This window comes from Canis lupus, chromosome 1 (assembly GCF_048164855.1).
Source record: "Canis lupus baileyi chromosome 1, mCanLup2.hap1, whole genome shotgun sequence".
Taxonomy (NCBI): Eukaryota; Metazoa; Chordata; class Mammalia; order Carnivora; family Canidae; genus Canis; species Canis lupus.
Window position 1 is genome coordinate 44,984,556 of NC_132838.1, and position 18,192 is coordinate 45,002,747.

General features: G+C 36.7%; 1 protein-coding gene and 1 non-coding gene across 2 annotated transcripts in view; both read right to left on the reverse strand.

Moving 5' to 3' along the window:
* Window positions 1–18,192, reverse strand: part of IPCEF1 (interaction protein for cytohesin exchange factors 1) — a 106,969-nt gene that overhangs the window by 13,501 nt on the left and 75,276 nt on the right. The window contains exon 10 of the mRNA XM_072828492.1: window positions 749–942. Within this exon, the coding sequence (XP_072684593.1) occupies window positions 749–942 (194 nt within the window). The remainder of the gene's footprint in view (window positions 1–748; window positions 943–18,192) is intronic.
* On the reverse strand, window positions 13,293–13,395 carry LOC140608774 (U6 spliceosomal RNA). The gene has a single exon (XR_012010751.1). It is a non-coding gene; the product is annotated as a U6 spliceosomal RNA (small nuclear RNA).

An 18,192-nucleotide genomic window follows, 5' to 3' on the forward strand; every position in this document is an offset into this window, starting at 1 on the left:
GCCAAAATTAAATTGCAGAATCTATCAAGGCTTTTCAGAATCTATAAATCTTCTGCTAATGTGGAACTATTTTGCAAAGTTTCTCAGCCTCCTCCTGTTTATGCTATAATTTACATGTGAAAGCAATATGCTTTTGTTATGAAGAACCACTTTTGTTCAGGAAGCCCTGAAAATAGCCTCAGTATGTTGTGTACTGTGTGTCCCCCATTCCCATTGTGAAAACATCTGCTGGCTCATTACAATCTAGTATACATTTCCCATTCCCCATCTCTCATGGCGTTTTCTCACTCCAGAGCCTTGGGCTGACAATCACGAAGTCTTGGATCTATCTGAAATCTAGAGATTTTCTTCTGGATGTAGTTGGAGAAGAATGGTACTCTTTAATGAGTCAAGTGAAATTCCAAGATCTTATTTCATATCACTGCTTATTCTCACAAGAATATCTCACTCTCACTATCTTAAGCCCTCATTAACATTTATTGTGCAAGGTAAGGGATTTGAACTTTTATACCAAAGTGAATGTAAAGGTCAAAGCCCTATTTTAGGAAAGTGCACTGAGTGCTATTGTGTGAATGTTCTAGTGCTTCAAGGATGCCAAAGGTCATTTGACCCTACAGACGATTATACTTGTTCTCACTGCCCTCCTCTCCACCCATACAAACACACTAGTGAGCATGAATCTCTCTGCAGAACCAGCCATGCCATGCCCCACATCCACAGAATTCATCCACAATCTGAAATTTTTTACCTTCAATGTGCTATTCAAGGTTCGGATTTTGTGAAGTTTCTCATTTATGGATGGATTCTTACATCGCTTAACAAAGGACTTTCTCAACTCCTTTTTGGTTGAAGGCCGACGGTCCCCAAGAGGAGAAAGACTAGCTTGTTCTAACGATTTGTAGAGTTTCTCCATTTCATCATCCTCAGACAATTTTGTTTCTTCTATTAAAATAAAAAAAAAAAAAGCAATAACAATAAACCCAGTTAAAATCAAGTTGAGAACATTAGATGCTGTGGTCCTAACACAAGGCCTAACACAGCTGCTCTGCTGACACCTTGATCTCACACTTCTAACTTTCAGGACTGTGAGACAATAAATTTTTGTTGTTCAAGCCACTCGTTTATGGTACTTTGTTAGGACAGGGCCGTATTCCCTTTGAAGGTGCTAGGGAAGGATCTCTTTCAGACCTTCCTCCTAGATTTTGATAGGTCTTTGGCTTGTGGCAGGAGAACTCCAATATCATGGGGTGTTTTCCCTGTGTATAGGTCTCTGTGTCTAAATATCCCTCTTTTATGAGGATGCCAGTTGTATTGGATTGGGGGCTCACCCTCCCAACCTCTCTTAAATAATTACATCTGCAATAACCTAATTTCTAATAAGGTCACATTCTAAGGTATTTCTAAATTAGGATTTCAACATGAGAATTTTGGAAGGACAAAATTGAACTCATAATAGCCCACCATGTAACTCCCTTCCTCCAAAATCATGTCCTTCTCACATGTAAAATGCATTCACCCCATTCCATCATCTCCAAGAGTCTTAACCCATTCCAACATCAATTCAAAGTCCAAAATCTAATCCAAACATCATCTAAATGTGGTATTGGTGAGACTCAGGGAATGATTCATACTATGGCAAAATTCCTCTCCATCTGTGAACCTGCAAAACAAGTTATCTGCTTCCAAAACACAATGGTGGAACAAGCAAGCCCTTGCAAACTAATACATACTCTAAAGCTTGAGAACCATTGTCCTTGGTGAGTTTTAGTTTGTTTTCTTTTTTTTGTTTGTTTGTTTGTTTGTTTTGTTTTGGGGGTATTTTTCCCCCTGAAGAGTTTTAATGTTCTTCCTAGAACTGCCCTTTGAGAGAACAAATCCCCTTGTGATCTGTGGCTTTGAGCAGATAATGATCATTACACATACTCCCCACCCCCTTTCTTAACTACAACTTGCTAGCTTCAGCCCAAATGCATCCCGTGAAGTGACTCCACACAGGATCCAGGGGGGACCCACATGAACTGGGCTAAGCTAATGGCAGTTCCCTCATGCTGCCCATAGTCATTGATTCAGGGATGAGCATGTGCTTCAGGTCAGGCCACCTGGGGCTAGGAAGACTCAGTTCTGAGACTTTGGTTGGGGTATAAGGGATCAATTTCTCTTTTTTTTCTAAACATGTGATGATGTGAGCTAGAAGCCTGCAGGGATCACCCTAAGAATACTAAGAATGTAATCAATATATAGGATACAGCTAAAACATGGATCTTGGTGATTTTTTTGGAGCCCTTGCAACTAATGGGAGCCTTTGTTAAGCTACTCTCAGGGTAGTTTTCAGTCATGTACAAATGAGGACCCCAAGTGATACAGATTACCCAAAGAAAAATCTTCATCTTTTGATACTGCTTTAATATCCCACTAAGAACTTTGGTCCTTTATTCCTTTATTCTCTGAAAATAATTTTAAGAAAGATACACAATGAGATTTCTTTTTTCATCATGTCCTTTTTAGTGTCTATGTATTTCACATCTTATCCTGAGAATAAGCTTGATAGAAGGCCATCTAAAAAGTATGACATTAGGAAGAACTACAAAAAGGGGCCTCTCCAAAGGCGAGAGAAAAGCATATGATATTAATGTAAGAACTTCAAAATCAAGCAAACTTGACTTACTTTACAGTTTACTCTTGTGAAATTAGAAATATTTAAGCAGTAATTTTCTCTCATCTACTGCCAGAAAACTACCATGGGTGTTCTCAATATTTTTTCAGAAAACAGAGGGCAAAGATGTTGATCTAACTTTGTGACCAACTTAAAGTATTGGTCAGTAAACCCCTTTTCTTTCTACCAAAGCAGACTCCAAAAGGGGGAGATCTTCAAAACTGAGTTTGAACACAATTAGACTTTTTGACTCAGACTGTGTACAGAGTGAGTTTTTCTCAAATAAGCACATGAAAAGATGATCACATCATTAGTCATTAGATAAATACAAATCAAAACCACAATGAAATACTACTTTGCACCCACCAGGATGGCTAAAATTACAAAGACGGACAATAAGTGTAGAAAAGGATATGGAGAAACTGGAACCCTTATACATTGCTGGTAAGAATGTAAAATGGAGCCACCACTTTAAGGAAAAGTTTGGCAATTCTTCAAAAGCCAAACACAAAGTCATGATATGACCCAGCAATTACATTCCCAGGTATATACTCCAGAGAATTAAAAACATATGTTAGCACAAACTTGTACCTAAGTATACGTAGCAGTACAATTCATAGTAGACGAACGGTGGGAATAGCTCAAATGTTCATCAACTGATGGATGGCTAACAAAATATGGTATATGCATAGAGTGAAATATTATTCAGTAATTAAAAGCAATGAAGTACTGATACATAACAACATGGATGAAACTTGAAAGCATTCTGCTATGTAAAAGTCAGTCACAAAAAACACAGACTGCATGAGCCCATTTGCATGAAATGTCAGGACAGGAAATCCACAAAGACAGACAGTAGATTTAGTGGTTGCCTGGGGCTAGGGAAGGGGTAAGCAGGAATAGGGGATGATAGTTAAAGGCGTAGGGTTTTTTTTGTATATGTTGTGTTGAAGATGTTCTCAAATTAAGTTGTAGAGATAGTTGTACAACTCTGTAAATATCTTTAAAAACATTGAACCATTTTTATATGTGGATTTTATGGCATGTGGAATACTTCTCAATAAAACAACAAGAAAGTAGGTTTTTATGAGATTGTTGTGATAACTGATGATACTTGCACAGTAAAAATACTAAGGATGGTAACAGTGTTGGATTAGGCTGGAGATGTCAGAAAGCCTTAAGAAAATTAAATGAAAAGACATCTGACTCTCAGAGGGGACATTAGGATTGAGGACCCTGGGACATTTCAGACATACAGGGACACAATAATTTTTGTATGTCCTTTCCTTTTACAGCAAGGTAGGTGAGATTCTACTTTGAATATAGTCTTAATACAGAACTTTCAATGCTACCATATTTTTTAAGTAAACTTCAGAAAGTGAACCAAATAAGTGTGTAATGAAGAAAATAATAAAATGATTTCTTTAAATTTCTGTGTTCATGAAGCAGCTCAGTAGTGCTATTAAAGATTGTGATAATAAAATTACCTTTGACAATACATTGGTTTGTAATTATGTCAGAGTAAAATGATCATATTAAGACTACATATCAAATTCAAAAGATATTAAATTAGTAAAGATAAAAGTAATTTTAGAATCTTGGAATAATGTGGCATAAAGTACATTTCCTAAATGAAAAATAAACAGGGCTGCCTTTTAGGTAGATTTATTATTATTTAAAATATTTATATGGATATATGTTATCTTTATGTTAAAAAATATCAGAAATTATCTTTCTTCCCCATACACATTCCTTCCCCTGACCTAAATTTGAGAGCATTAATCATGAGAATACAGGTGTACGTGTGTGGTATTTGTGTGTGTGTGTGCAGTGTGTGTTGTGTGTGGTGTCTGTGTGTATGTAGTATGTATGGTATGCATATGTGTAGTGTGGGGTGTGTGTGTGTACAGTATGGGGTATGTGTGTATAGTGTGTGTGCATGTGTATGTTGCATGTACAACTTTATCTTCTAGTCTCTCAAGAAACAGTGAAACTTTAAAATTAACACATAGGTAAAGTGGACCTTTGGGGATTACTGAAGTTAATACAGAATTCACCTAAAATAGGACCAAATAATATTTAAAAAAATTCTCTATTTGAATTCATCTAGAAACTGGTGATAAAAGGAAGGGGCAAGTATGCTCAGATAAGGTTAGAGCTGTTGGGAGAAATGGGGAAAACCTGAAAGGTAAATGTTCTTGCTGTACTCCTGCTTCTAGCCATCCACCTTTCCTGGGGGGAACCTGAAACTGAAAGACTATAGATACGTCTGACCTCTAATAACTGGATTCCAGAATTGCCCACAAACATAAGGACGATAAAATAATAAAAGGTGATGTTAGGAGTCCAGAAAAAAATCCCTATTGGCTTTTTTGTGTCATAATCTGAGAGATGTGCAATATATCGCTAAATACTCAGGGGACATACCTGTGATCCAGCCATGTCCATGACCCAACCAGGAGCTCGGTATTGTTTTTACTGCTGCTAAGGGCTGGTCCTTAGGTCTTCACAGGGCCATAAAATGAGCATTCAATAATAATGGGAGCAGATGATAAACAGAATTCATAGGACAACAAAAGACCCAAAGGGTATAAGCACACAACAAAATACAACTTACACCTGACCCCAGAGCACAGGTCTTCCCAATCCCCCCAGAGAGGTTAGAGTCTTCCCAATCCCCCCAGAGAGGGCAGTGCTGGTATGTTAACCCCATGCCTTTATGAGGCTTCTGAATAAAGTAGTGTTCTAAAATCTCCCTGTTGTATTTTTATGTAAATATTGTTCTACATTATAATTTCATACTAGGAAGCACTAGATCATTTATCATATTTTACCAGATTGTAGAAGGAGCAAGGAAAAAGACTGCCAGCAAAGACCACTGGTCTGTCTCATGTTAGGAAGAGAAGCCAAGTCCATCATTCCCACCTCCCTTGTCTTCTACAGCGAAATAAATGATCTGACAGTCAAGGGTTTCCAGTGCAACTGCTAGCCTTCCTCTCAAGAGTGTATCTGCCTTCTTGCATAAAATAACAGGACGTTAACTCCCTCCACCACATAAGGCACTTTCCAGACTATCTCATCTAGCTCCCAAGGCTTTGCCAAAACTATTTTTATTTTGTGGAGGAGAAAAAAAAAAAGGAGATTCTTGAAAAACAGTAAGTGGTCTTTCCAACATGTAAATCAGTGATGGAATTAAGAACAGCTCAATTCCACACTGTGCAGGCCCATGTGTTTCTAGACCAGTCTTCTCAAACTTTAAAAGGCGAACAATCACCCATGGCTCTTGTTAAAATGCAGACTCTGACTCAGCCAGTCTGGGAAGGCCCTGAGCTTCTCAATTATTAACAGGCTCTCAGGTGATGCCAGAACTGCTGGCCTGTGGACCATGCTTTGTGTAGTAAGGCCAGACTGTCACAGATTTGTCATGTAACACCGGCTTCAACCCACGAGAAGAGAAAGGAACTGGAGTTAACAACTTAAAAGTAGGGACTCATCTAGAGAGCTGCACCTACTTTCTCTGTGACTCTTATTAGGCTAGCTCAGAATGTCTCAGGGGTCCAAACAGCAAACTTTCTCTAAATTTTGGTCACTGGAGCAGCCCCGGTGGCTTAGCGGTTTAGCGCCGCCTGCAGCCCAGGGCCTGATCCTGGAGACCTGGGATCCAGTCCCACGTCAGGCTCCCTGCATAGATCCTGCCTCTCTCTCTGCCTGTGTCTCTGCCTCTCTCTCTCTTTCTCTCTCTCTCTCTCTCTCTGAATAAATAAATAAATCTTTTAAAAAGTAAATAAATACATTTCGGTCACTGTAATATAGATTTAGACTTAAGAAAGAAATGGGATTTTTTTTTAAAATAGGATCTTTCTTGGTGACTTTAGCAAATGAGGCAAAACAACATTTTAACTAATGGTTAGAGAAGTTCACTTCTTTCCAAGATTATGCCAGATGAGTGTGCTGTTCCCTTGCCATCCTCCCACATAACCTACACTATTGTCTGCCTCTGACAGGACAGACATGCTCCCGTAGGCCCAGAATTTGGCTGTCGAGAACATTGTATGCAGATTATCTCTTTAAATGCAGCATTTTCAACTTTGCCTCCCCCACTATCTTATTTTTGGTGTTTCCTTGTGCTTTCTAGAATGTGGTTTTTATTTTCTACTTAGAACAGAAGTGCCAAAGGAAATTCATATGCCATATTTCATATCAGAATTTGAAAGGAAGCCTGTTTTGAAATTGAAAAAGTCTACATGATGACCCAAGGAAGAGAAGGTTAGCTCCTGAACATGAAATACTTGGAAAGGTTTATGTAGGAAGCAGTATTCCCTGCTTTAGGTGCAATGTTCAAAGTGAGAAAGCAAGACCGTGGAAGGCACTTATCACAAAAAGATAACTACATAGTCATTTCAATGTTATGTGTAGCCATTAATACTTTGCAAATGTTATTTAATAGAATACCTGATGCCAAGAGATTCAAAAACTTTTATAGGCTTTCTCTAATTAGTGACTTGACAACTCTCCAAGATAGCAAAAGACTTAGAATCATACTGTCAGATAATTTTGAATTATGTAACTAAGATAAATCTGGATAATTCATTTTAAAAGTAAGGATACTACTGACCAAGAACATTACCATAGGAGAATTTTGAGAGAGAGAGAGAGAGAGAGACTGCTTGCTCTTGCTATTGATGGAGAACAGCCATTATGTATTGAGTTTTTAGCATGTAGAAGGTCTCATATTAACCACTATAGACCTTATTATCTTTGTAACAACTCTATGAAAAAAAGTGTTATTAGCCCTCATTACAAGGGAGAGACTGTTGAAACACATAAAAACTTCGACCAAAGCCACAACGAGACAGACATAGTGATGACTCAAAACCTTCAGCCTTAAACTATTCTATACTATAAATATATTTGATGAACTGTCTTTTGAATAAAGCCCAATGAAGAAAGATTTCACATCAGGCAACATACAGTTAGTTAGATGATAGCCACTTGGACCACACACCAAAGCTTGGATTCTTGCTCCCACCATTCTGTCTTCCAAGGGAAAAATCCCCACCCAGAACCTCCGTTTCTGGGGTGGCCAGGTTTTACACTAAGAAACTCTATTCTCACAGGGCCATAGGGTACCAAACCAGGAAATTAATAAGCTGGCCAGCAACCTTGGAGAGAGGCTGGATGATCGGATTCTCTGTTGGGGCATTTGAACTGAGCACCTGGGGATAATCTGGTTCCAATCAGGAGCAGAAGCTGAGACATGGTCACAGCAGGCTAGGCTCCCATAAAATAAAGATAGAAGAGCTTAGAAATGGAGAATAGAACATTGGAAAAATAGTATTTGAAAGATGATTAAAACAAACAAAAAAAGAAGGCAGGCAAAATAAATTCTATGATAGAGAAATCAGATTGAGAAAGAGTATCTAAATAGAAAGCCAGTACTTTCACTTGTACTCTTTTAAGTCTGAAAGATGAGTAGTTTCATTTTGATTTCCCTCACTCTTTTTTAATTTTAGCTTTACATTCTCTACCAGAGTCATATACTTTTCTTTTCCTGGGTATTTGATGCTCCTGTTAAGTAAGGTGACTCAATACTCTTCTACCATATTATTGCTTTTATTGATAAGAACAAACCTGGTCAAAAAAAAAAAAAAAAAAAAAGAACAAACCTGGTCTATTGGGCAATCTTTAATGTTGTTCTTTATTATTATTATTACATCTTATGGCAGTGATTTTTAGAAGCAATCTTAGGCTGAGTCTGTGGTCCAAGTATCTGATAAGCAGCTCTACATTCTTAAAACAGATATTCTAGGGAACCCTGGGTGGCACAGCGGTTTAGCGCCTGCCTTTGGCCCAGGGCGTGATCCTGGAGACCCAGGATCGAATCCCATGTTGGGCTCCCGGTGCATGGAGCCTGCTTCTCCCTCTGCCTGTGTCTCTGCCTCTCTCTCTCTCTCTCTCTCTCTCTATGTGTGACTATCATAAATAAATAAAAATTTTTTAAAAAACAGATATTCTATTTGTTTTAAAAATGTATTTGTCCAATCATATAAGCACCCACAATTAGGTGAAATATTTAACGTAGACATAAAATTTCTACATTTGCTCACATTCTAAGAAAACAAAAAACATTGGCATGCATACAAAAAAAGGCATTTCCTTGGGATTTTTTTTTTCTTTTCAAAATCCTTGCAAGGATTTTTTTCTTTTCAAAATACGCAAGAGGTTGAATGGGAACTAAAAAGGGGGAAATAGCTAGAAAATTGCCTAAATTCAAGGATTCAAAGCCAATGGACTCTAGTTAAATATGTTGACCTTGGGTCCTAAACTATTGAGTCCATCTACCACGTGGGTCCATTTTGGAGACAAATGAGCACAAAATATAAAAATGGAAGATGCAAAAGGAGAGAAGGTATGGGGGAGAGTGAGGCAAGACAAAGGAAGAAGTTAACCTATTTTAAGTTCACTAAGCAGAAAATAAAGGTTTGGAGCAGATAAATGCTCTTACCTTTTTAAGATGGCACTCCCTTTTCCTTATCTCGATGATTATAGTCTAGTGTGATCTATAATTATTTGTATAACATCCTTCTTTTTACCTTATAGGAAAGCCACAGTGTACATATTTAGAGTTATGTATTTAATTATGGCATTAAATCTCTACTAGCAAACCTTTTCCCAGGAAATGATACCAATCCTAAAGAGTTGCAATTATATTTAGTAATATAAGAGATTGAATGTGCTGGAAAACTTAGAACTCATCCTGATTCCTCTCTTTCCCTTTGACATTTGATCCATTCATTTACTCGATTCATCCATCAAATACTCTGAATGTTCACTGTGTGCTAAGGCAGTGTATTTCAGAGACTAGGGATAGACTAAATAGACAAGAATATTTTATGATTTTTATACTCTTACATTTAATTGTATGATACATCCCAAATGCATATTCTTCTACCCCTGGCCCATTTCATTGCTATCAACTTAGTCCAGGCCACCATCATTGCACTGTTGACTTATCTCAACAACTACATATCTGGTCTACTACAGCTTCCTAATCCCATTTTCCAAATAGTGAAGTAATATTTTTAAAGCTTAAGGAGGGGATCTGAGTGGGACAAATTAGCGAGGGAGACAGATCATGGAAGACTCCTAACTCTGGGAAACAAATAAAGGGTTGCAGAAGGGGAGGTAGATGGGGGGATGGGGTAACTAGGTGATAGGCACAAAGGAGGGCAATTGATGGGATAAGCCCTGTTATACTATAAGTTGTCAAATTGAATATAATTTTTTTTAAATGTAAAACAAAACAAAACAAAACCTTAAGGCACACCATAACACGCCCCAGCTTCAAAAATCATCCCATTTCATTTAGAACAAAATCCAGGGATCCCTGGGTGGCGCAGTGGTTTGGCGCCTGCCTTTGGCCCAGGGCACGATCCTGGAGATCCAGGATCGAATCCCACGTCGGGCTCCCGGTGCATGGAGCCTGCTTCTCCCTCTGCCTGTGTCTCTGCCTCTCTCTCTCTGTGACTATCATAAATAATAAATAAAAAAAAAAAATTTAGAACAAAATCCAAACACCTTATGGGTTCCACTATTAGCCACATAAGCCAGCTGCTACCCACTTCTCCAATCCCTTTCCTGAGCTTCCCCTGCCCACTTTGTTCCAGCCACACTGGATTTCTTTCTGTTTTTTGTATAACTACAAAACTTATACTAGTCCTAGAGCTGTTGTTGCATTTTATTTTCTCTCTGTCTGGGGCACTTTGCCAGCTATTGTTCACTTGTGTAGGCTCCTTTGTGCCATTTGGCTCTCAGATCACCTTCTCAGGGAGGTCCTCCCCAAATAGTCATCTAAATCAAGGTCCTTCCTCCAACACCCTATTATTACATACTCCTACTTTATTTTCTGTATAGAACTTATTCACTACCAGAAATCATCTTGTTCTTGCATTTACCTAATTGTCTCCCTACCCTACCATAACATATATATACACCAGATTGTGAATTCTATGTAAGAGACCTGTTGCCTCTGTTGTTATTCATATCTCCAAATGCCAGTTGTGCCAGGAAGACAGTAGATTCTCAGTAAATATTTGTTAAACATTCATTATTTGGTCAAAAATTTTTTTTGATTTTTTTATGAGTTTATTTTTTATTGGTGTTCAATTTGCCAACATATAGAATAACACCCAGTGCTCATCCCCTCAAGTGCCCCCCTCAGTGCCCGTCACCCAGTCACCCCCACCCCCCGCCCACCTCCCCTTCCACTACCCCTAGTTTGTTTCCCAGAGTTAAGAGTCTCTCATGTTCTGTCTCCCTTTCTGATATTTACCACTCATTTTTTTTCTCCTTTCCCCTTTATTCCCTTTCACTACTTTTTATATTCCCCAAATGAATGAAACCATATAATGTTTGTCCTTCTCCAACTGACTTATTTCACTCAGCATAATACCCTCCAGTTCCATCCGCGTCGAAGCAAATGGTGGGTATTTGTCGTTTCTAATGGCTGAGTAATATTCCATTGTATACATCTTGTTCTTATCCCCTTCACCTATCCCATCAAATAAGCACAATGAGCTAATTTTGGAATTGCATTATTAAGAACTCAATAAGTAAATTATACTTATTAAATTCTGAGTATCTAGATGGGCCATAAGTAAAAAAATATATATTTTTTAGCTAGTTAAGAAAAAAAGAGGACACAAATTAGAAATGAAAAAGGGGGACATTACTAGAGATTAATTGGACACCAAAATGATAACAAAAAAATATTATGAACAACTCTATGCCCACAAATTTGATAACCTAGCTGAAATGGACCAGTCCCTTGAAAGACACATATATCATAACTAACATGAGAAGAAATAGATTATATGAATAGGCCTATCTCTATTTTAAAAATTGAAACATTGATAACCTTCCAAAACAGAAAGCGCTAGACCCCAATGGATTCATTGGTGAAATCTACCAAACATTTAAGGAAGAAATTATACCAATTCTCTACAATTTCTTTCAGAAAACAAAAGCAGAGAAAGTACTTCCTGACTTATTCTATGAGGCCAGAATTATTCTAATACCAAAACCAAATAGAGTACAAAAGTTGAAAACCATAGACCAACATGTATCATGAACACAGACATAAAAGTCTTCAACAAAATATTAGCAAATTGAATCCAACAATGTATAAAAAGAATTATATACCACAATTAATGGGATTTATTTCAGGTTTGTGAGGCTAATTCAATATCTAAAAATTAATTAATGTAATCCAGCACATCAACAGACTAAAGAGGAAGAAAAAAAACACATGATCCTATCAATGGGAATACAGGAAAAAAAAATTGAAAAATCTACAGCCCATTTATTTTTTTTTAAAAAATTCAGTAAATAGGAATAGAAGAGAATATTCTCAACTTGATACAAAAGATCTACAAAAACCTACAGCCAACTTCATAAATGGTGAGCAACTTGAGGCTTTCCCACTAAAATCAGTAACAAGGAAAGGATGTCCCCTCTCACCACTCCTTTTCAACACTATACTGAAAATCCTAGCTAATGCAACAAGAAAAGGAAATAAAAGATATACAGATTGGGAAGGAAGAAATAAGTCTTTGTTTGCAAATTACATTATATGACATTATGAAAAGGCAAAACTACAAAGATACTAAAAAGGTCAGTGATGGCCAATGGGGGGAAACAGAAGGGAGGGCTGAATAAGTGGGTTACAGAGGATTTTTATGGCAGTGAAAATACTTTACAGGATACCATAATGATGGATACATGTCATTAGGCATTTGTTCAAAACTATAGAGTACACAACCAAGAGGGAACCCTAATGTAAACTATGAATTTTGACTGATAATGATGTGTCAATGTAGGTTCATCAGTTACAACAACATCCTACTCTGGTAGAATAAATGCTACAAGTGGAGAAGACTATGCATGTTTAGGGGACAGATGGGAAATCTCTGAACCTTCTGCTCAATTTTGCTCTGAACCTAAAATTGCTTCAAGAAAGATAGAAGTCTACTAAAAAAATATTTTTCAATTTTATGCTTACTATAGTTGTGTAGTTTGAGGAAGATAGGACCTTATTTGCTTTAGCTTTAATTAGGAAAGCATAACATTGCAAGGAGAGAAATTAGAAAGTAACAATAAAAGGATAGTGCAAGAATAGATGTCAAAGGCTTAAGATCTTATCCTAATGAGAAGGGTCTCCCTGGAAAATTAACCTTTGAACTGTCCTTTCTAGCTGCAAATTCAGACATGTGTTGATATCTTTACAGTTCCTTGCTCTTGATGAACAGAGAGACATGTGTTCATGTATCCAGAATAGTCAAAAAGAGCCAGGAATATAATTATAGAGACAAGACAATGAATCTGATACCATGATGTTAGAAGCATTTCAAAGAATTGCACAGGTTTCTTCCCGGAGCAAATAGTGTAAATTGCAGGTCTCTGTTCTTGAGAAGACTTGTTGATCAGGGGAATAAAGTCATAGTTCTCTAAATTATGTCATTGACCTTTTGTTATTGACCTTTTATGAATCCCACTCAGATAGTCAAAAACATATTAACTTTGAAATTTTTTAAAAATATTTTCTGTGTGTGTTTAAGCTTTTATTTTAATTCCAGTTAGCAAAAATATGGAACGCTTCACGAATTTGTGTGTCATCACTGTGCAGGGACTATGCTAATCTTCTCTGTATCATTTCGATCTGTATGTGCTGCTGAAGTAAGCACTCATTTTGAAATTTAAAAGCATTCTTCTAAAACTATGCTTATTTACAGAAGAAATCAAAAGCTGAATTACTCTTAAAACTTACTGTTTGCAAATGGCCAATAATGAAAGTACTACATTATACAAACTACAAGTTCTAGTCAGAGGTACACAGAACCTGCATGTATTTACTAGGAAAAAGATAGGAAAGTGAATCGACTAGGCAATTAACTTAAGGAGCAAGCAAAGATCAAACAAAATAAATCTAAATAAAATAAAAGAAAGAATTCATAAAGATAAAGCAGAATCTTATTAAGTGGATAATAAAAATAATATGCAATCAATAATAGCAGACTGTATTTTAGAGTACAAAAGCAAATAAACTTCAGGCAAATTCAATTCTGATCACACAAGTAAGAAAAAAATGAAACATAAATATTAGAAAGGAAACGCTAAAATGGTCATTACATAAAGCTAAGATAACTTATCTAGAAACACTTAAAACAACTTCTAACTATAAGGTAGGGTGACTACTATAAGACAAACATAAAAAAAAGCCTTTTATTTTCACATCCACAATAATAGTGATAAAATATAATAGAATTAAAAGATTTCACTCACAAATGCAAGAAAAACTATAAAAGGTCTAAGAACAAACTTAATAATATACATGCTACACTTGTAAGAAGAAAATCTACTTAAAATAATACTTAGTACTTAAAATTGTAAAATGACCTGAGTGGAAAAATATACCATGTTCATAAATAAAGTGACTCAGTGGTTTAAAGATAGCAGTTCTCACCAAACAAATCTAAACAAATTCAAGAAAATTTTAATCAAAATCCAAATGTGATTTTTTTAAATTAAACTTGAAAATCAAATCTGAAAATTTACCTAGAAGATAGAGCCAAAGAGAGAAATGTTTTCCTGAATAATGAAGCATGCTATAAATGAAGAATCTAACTACTATACTGACAAAGTAGTGTCAAGGAGAGAAATGTTTACTGAATAAAAAAGTGTGCTATAAAGGTAGAATCTAACTATAATACTGAAAAATTAGAAGATAAAAACATCAGTGAAAGACTACAGAGATTGCAGAAATAAGCCTATATGTATGAATTTTGATACTACAAGGTGATGATACAAGTCATTGGAGAAAGAATATGTTTAATGTCATCAGGCAATGAATATTCACTTACAATTAAGTTAGATGCTTATAATCATAAATAAAATGAACTAGTTATATTGCCCAAATTTGCAGGTAAGCTAATCTGCATTATTTCATGACATCCTCTAGGGTCTGTTAGCCACTTGGCACAGAGCAGACAAAGCAGGTAGATCATCTATGCTTGAGAACAATGCCATTGAAGTCAACAATTATAGATTCAAGATTTTCCCAATCGTAAATATTTACTTCTATTTTGAGATTCCTTCTCAAATTATAGTTCAAAAAGTAGAATCACTGGGAAATTTTCTAGGGACTAAATTAAGTAATAGAGATACAAAGACCAAGATCAGTCCTCACTTGATAGGCATGCTATGGAAGCCCTCCAGTCTCTCCTTTGCTTCCTATGTTCACTGCCACCCCAGCTACTACAAAAGTTTCCTAACTCTTCTGATTTTCTGTGTCCCCTTATATGCTTCTGCCTCACATTCTAGAGCTGACATAATTTTTCTAAAGCATAGAATCTTAGAGATTTGTCCAGCCTGACTGTTGCTGGCTTTTCATGACTTTAAAACAAATTGTGATTAATAATAATAATAATAATAATAATAATAATAATAATAAACCATAAATTATGTGACTACCTTGATTAGAAACAGTCATCCATTATCTACTGCAATAAACTAATGACTAGCCCAGTATTCAACATCATCCCCCAAATTTCTTTTTCATCCCTCTTTGTCGTGGCTCCCCTCTCTATGCACAGGTCCTCCCACTTAGATCACAAACTACTTAAATATGATCTTCCATATTTTGAGTTCCTACTTTCCTTTACATCCCTCGAGTACCTTCTCTCTCTCTGTGGCACTTACTTTACTCTGCTTTCTTTTTGTTAAATGAGTCTCATTCCTCCCACTCTCCCCATTAATATGTTAAAATTTTCTAGTCCAGAAGTTGTATTTTGTTCATCTGTGTCTTCCTGTTAGAGCAGAGTACATGAGTACATGTTAGGTACTCAAAAAAATAAGGCTAAATTGAATGGACTTCAGTATTCAACTTTTTTTTTTAATGTTCTTTCTCCCTAAAGAAACATGCTGCTTAATTCCTACAGCAGCATCTAAATTAGCTAGCTAAAATAATACAGCATCCATCCTTTTGCAATCAGATTATGTACAACTTTTGGTAATATTTGCTAACCCGTAAAATCTGGCTCATTTATGTCACATTCTTAAGGTGTCATGCATATTTCCAGTAGGCTCATTTCTTCATAAACAATTCTTTTTATTCAACTTGATTCCCAGACTAGACTTGTACTTGATCATTTATCATACATCGAGTATAAGTCTTATTAGCATCCAGGACATTCACGATGTAAGTATCAGTAAAATCGTCTCCACTTTGTCAGCATGATGTAAATAGAGACATGCATGTGAGTCATTATGACATAGACATAAGTAATGTCCTAAAGGACATTACTAAAGGAGGCTAATAAAGGACATAAAGGACATGTCCTAAATGAGGCTAAATAACCTCTCACGGAAGAAGGAAATAATTCAGGGTAAAATTGAGTTGAGACTAACCCTATCACCTCTTTTCCCAGGATGTTTTGAGGAAAGACTCAGTGAAGAGTCTGGATAGCTCTGGAACTCCCAATGTGGAAAGGCAATGGGATGCAATTAACACCCTGCATTTTTTTTTATTAGCTCACACCACAGGGAAGAAACAAAAGGCTATTTCAATTCAGTATAAAATTCCAGCAACCACAATTTTAATTGCATAACTGCAAAACATTTCTTTCATTGTCGAAATAAAAAAGAAGGCTGTAATGCATGCTGCCTGCTTGTTTCAAGACTCAGTTATTAACCTTTAAGAATCTTTTCTAGGAGAAAAGCCTCTTTCTCCAGCAAATGCATCTTGAGACTGAGACTTAACCTAAAATCCTTACTCCTGTCTTGGACCATGTCGACACTTCATTCCCTGTCATAAAAGCATCCTGAACAGTATTTCAGACACAGGAATGTCAAGGCTTTTCTTTTTTAATTGGCAGCTAAAGAATAATTTTTAGCAGTCACAGAAATGAAAAGCTAGCTTATTCTCTAACACACAAACACATACATGTAAAAAAATGCATAATACGCAGTCTGATTACTCAACAGCAAATCATTACAAACACAAGAAAAGACCTGGTTGCTGTTTCCATAGCAATGACTTTATGTGGTTTAACTCTTCTGGGAATTTAACCAAATCCCCAGCAGCAGGAGAAAATCATCAGCAAAAATTTTGTGACATATGGCAACTGCCAACACATAACCAAGGGAAAAATACTTTTATTTTCTCTTCCTTTCTACTAAGAGGAACACCTTCATGTCAAGTTGTTTGAAGAAGCATAGAGATTTTGCTGGTCACGCTGCACTTAACTCAAAATTTTAAAATAGTAGGTTTCTTCTTCCTTAGATTAAAAGGGATGTTTGGTACCTAGCTAGCTCTGCAATTCATGCATCCCCAGAATGACGTTCGGACATGGACAGAGAGCTACATACATCTTTCCATGACTTGCAGCTTATTCATCCTCAAGGAAAAAAAAATCAGTCTGCAGGGTCATCTCTCAGAAAAGAATGCAAATGGAATTTTACTGTTTTGCTTTTAAAGCCATCCTCATCCTGGGGTAGTATGTGTGTGTGTATGTGCACATGCACTTTTTAGTTCTACTTATGGCCCAATGACTAAAGAATTTTTCACAGGAAAATAATAGATGTGGTACTTTTTATTTGTGATTTTCTTTAGTTCAAGCAGCTCCATATCTGGAATGCTCTTCCAAGTATCAAGTTAAAGAACATGCAGTTCAAGTTACCTTAGTGCTCTCTTAGGTATATCTTTATAAGAACCAAGATTGTGGGGCGCCTGGGTGGCTCGGTCGGTTAAGCATCTGACCCTTGGTTTTGGCTAGGGTCATAATCTCAGGGTCAAGAGATTGAGCCCCACATCAGTCTCAGTGCTCAAAGCAGAGTCCTCCCTCTCCCTCCTTCTCTGCCCCTCCCCCAGCTCCTGCACTCACACAAGCTATTATGTGCTCTCTGTCTCTCGTTATAAAAATAAATAAATAAAATCTTTTTTTTTAAAGAATAAAGATTGTGATCGATATGTATATGCAGTTGATACCCAGTGAAAATGGTTGTCTCAGAATGAGGAAACACCTCCAATGACAAGGAATGCATTACTTTCCAAGAAACCCATTCAATTTTGAACCGTTTTCAACATTAAAAAGAAGTTTCTTATGCTGAGTCTAAAACTATCTCCTTTTTGCTTGTGCTTCTAGCCTCACCATCTGCATTAGTTTTGTACTTCTAAGGAGAAGGAGATTATGCCCAAAATTCCTTCTATGTGACAACACTTCTCAAACCTGAGGCCAGCTTACATCCTGTTTTCCAGCTGTTAGAGTCCACTGGTGACCTGCTGGATTCCTCACTGGTGCTGTTTCCACCCTCCTCCCTACCCTATCTCTTTACCTCTAGACATGTTATTCTGTCAATGACTTTTTTCACTCTACTTTTTTTTTTTTTTTAGTGATTTTTAAAAGATTTTATTTATTTATTTATTTGAGAGAGAGAGAGAGAGAGAGAGAGAGAGAGAGAGTACACAGCCAGGGGATATGCAG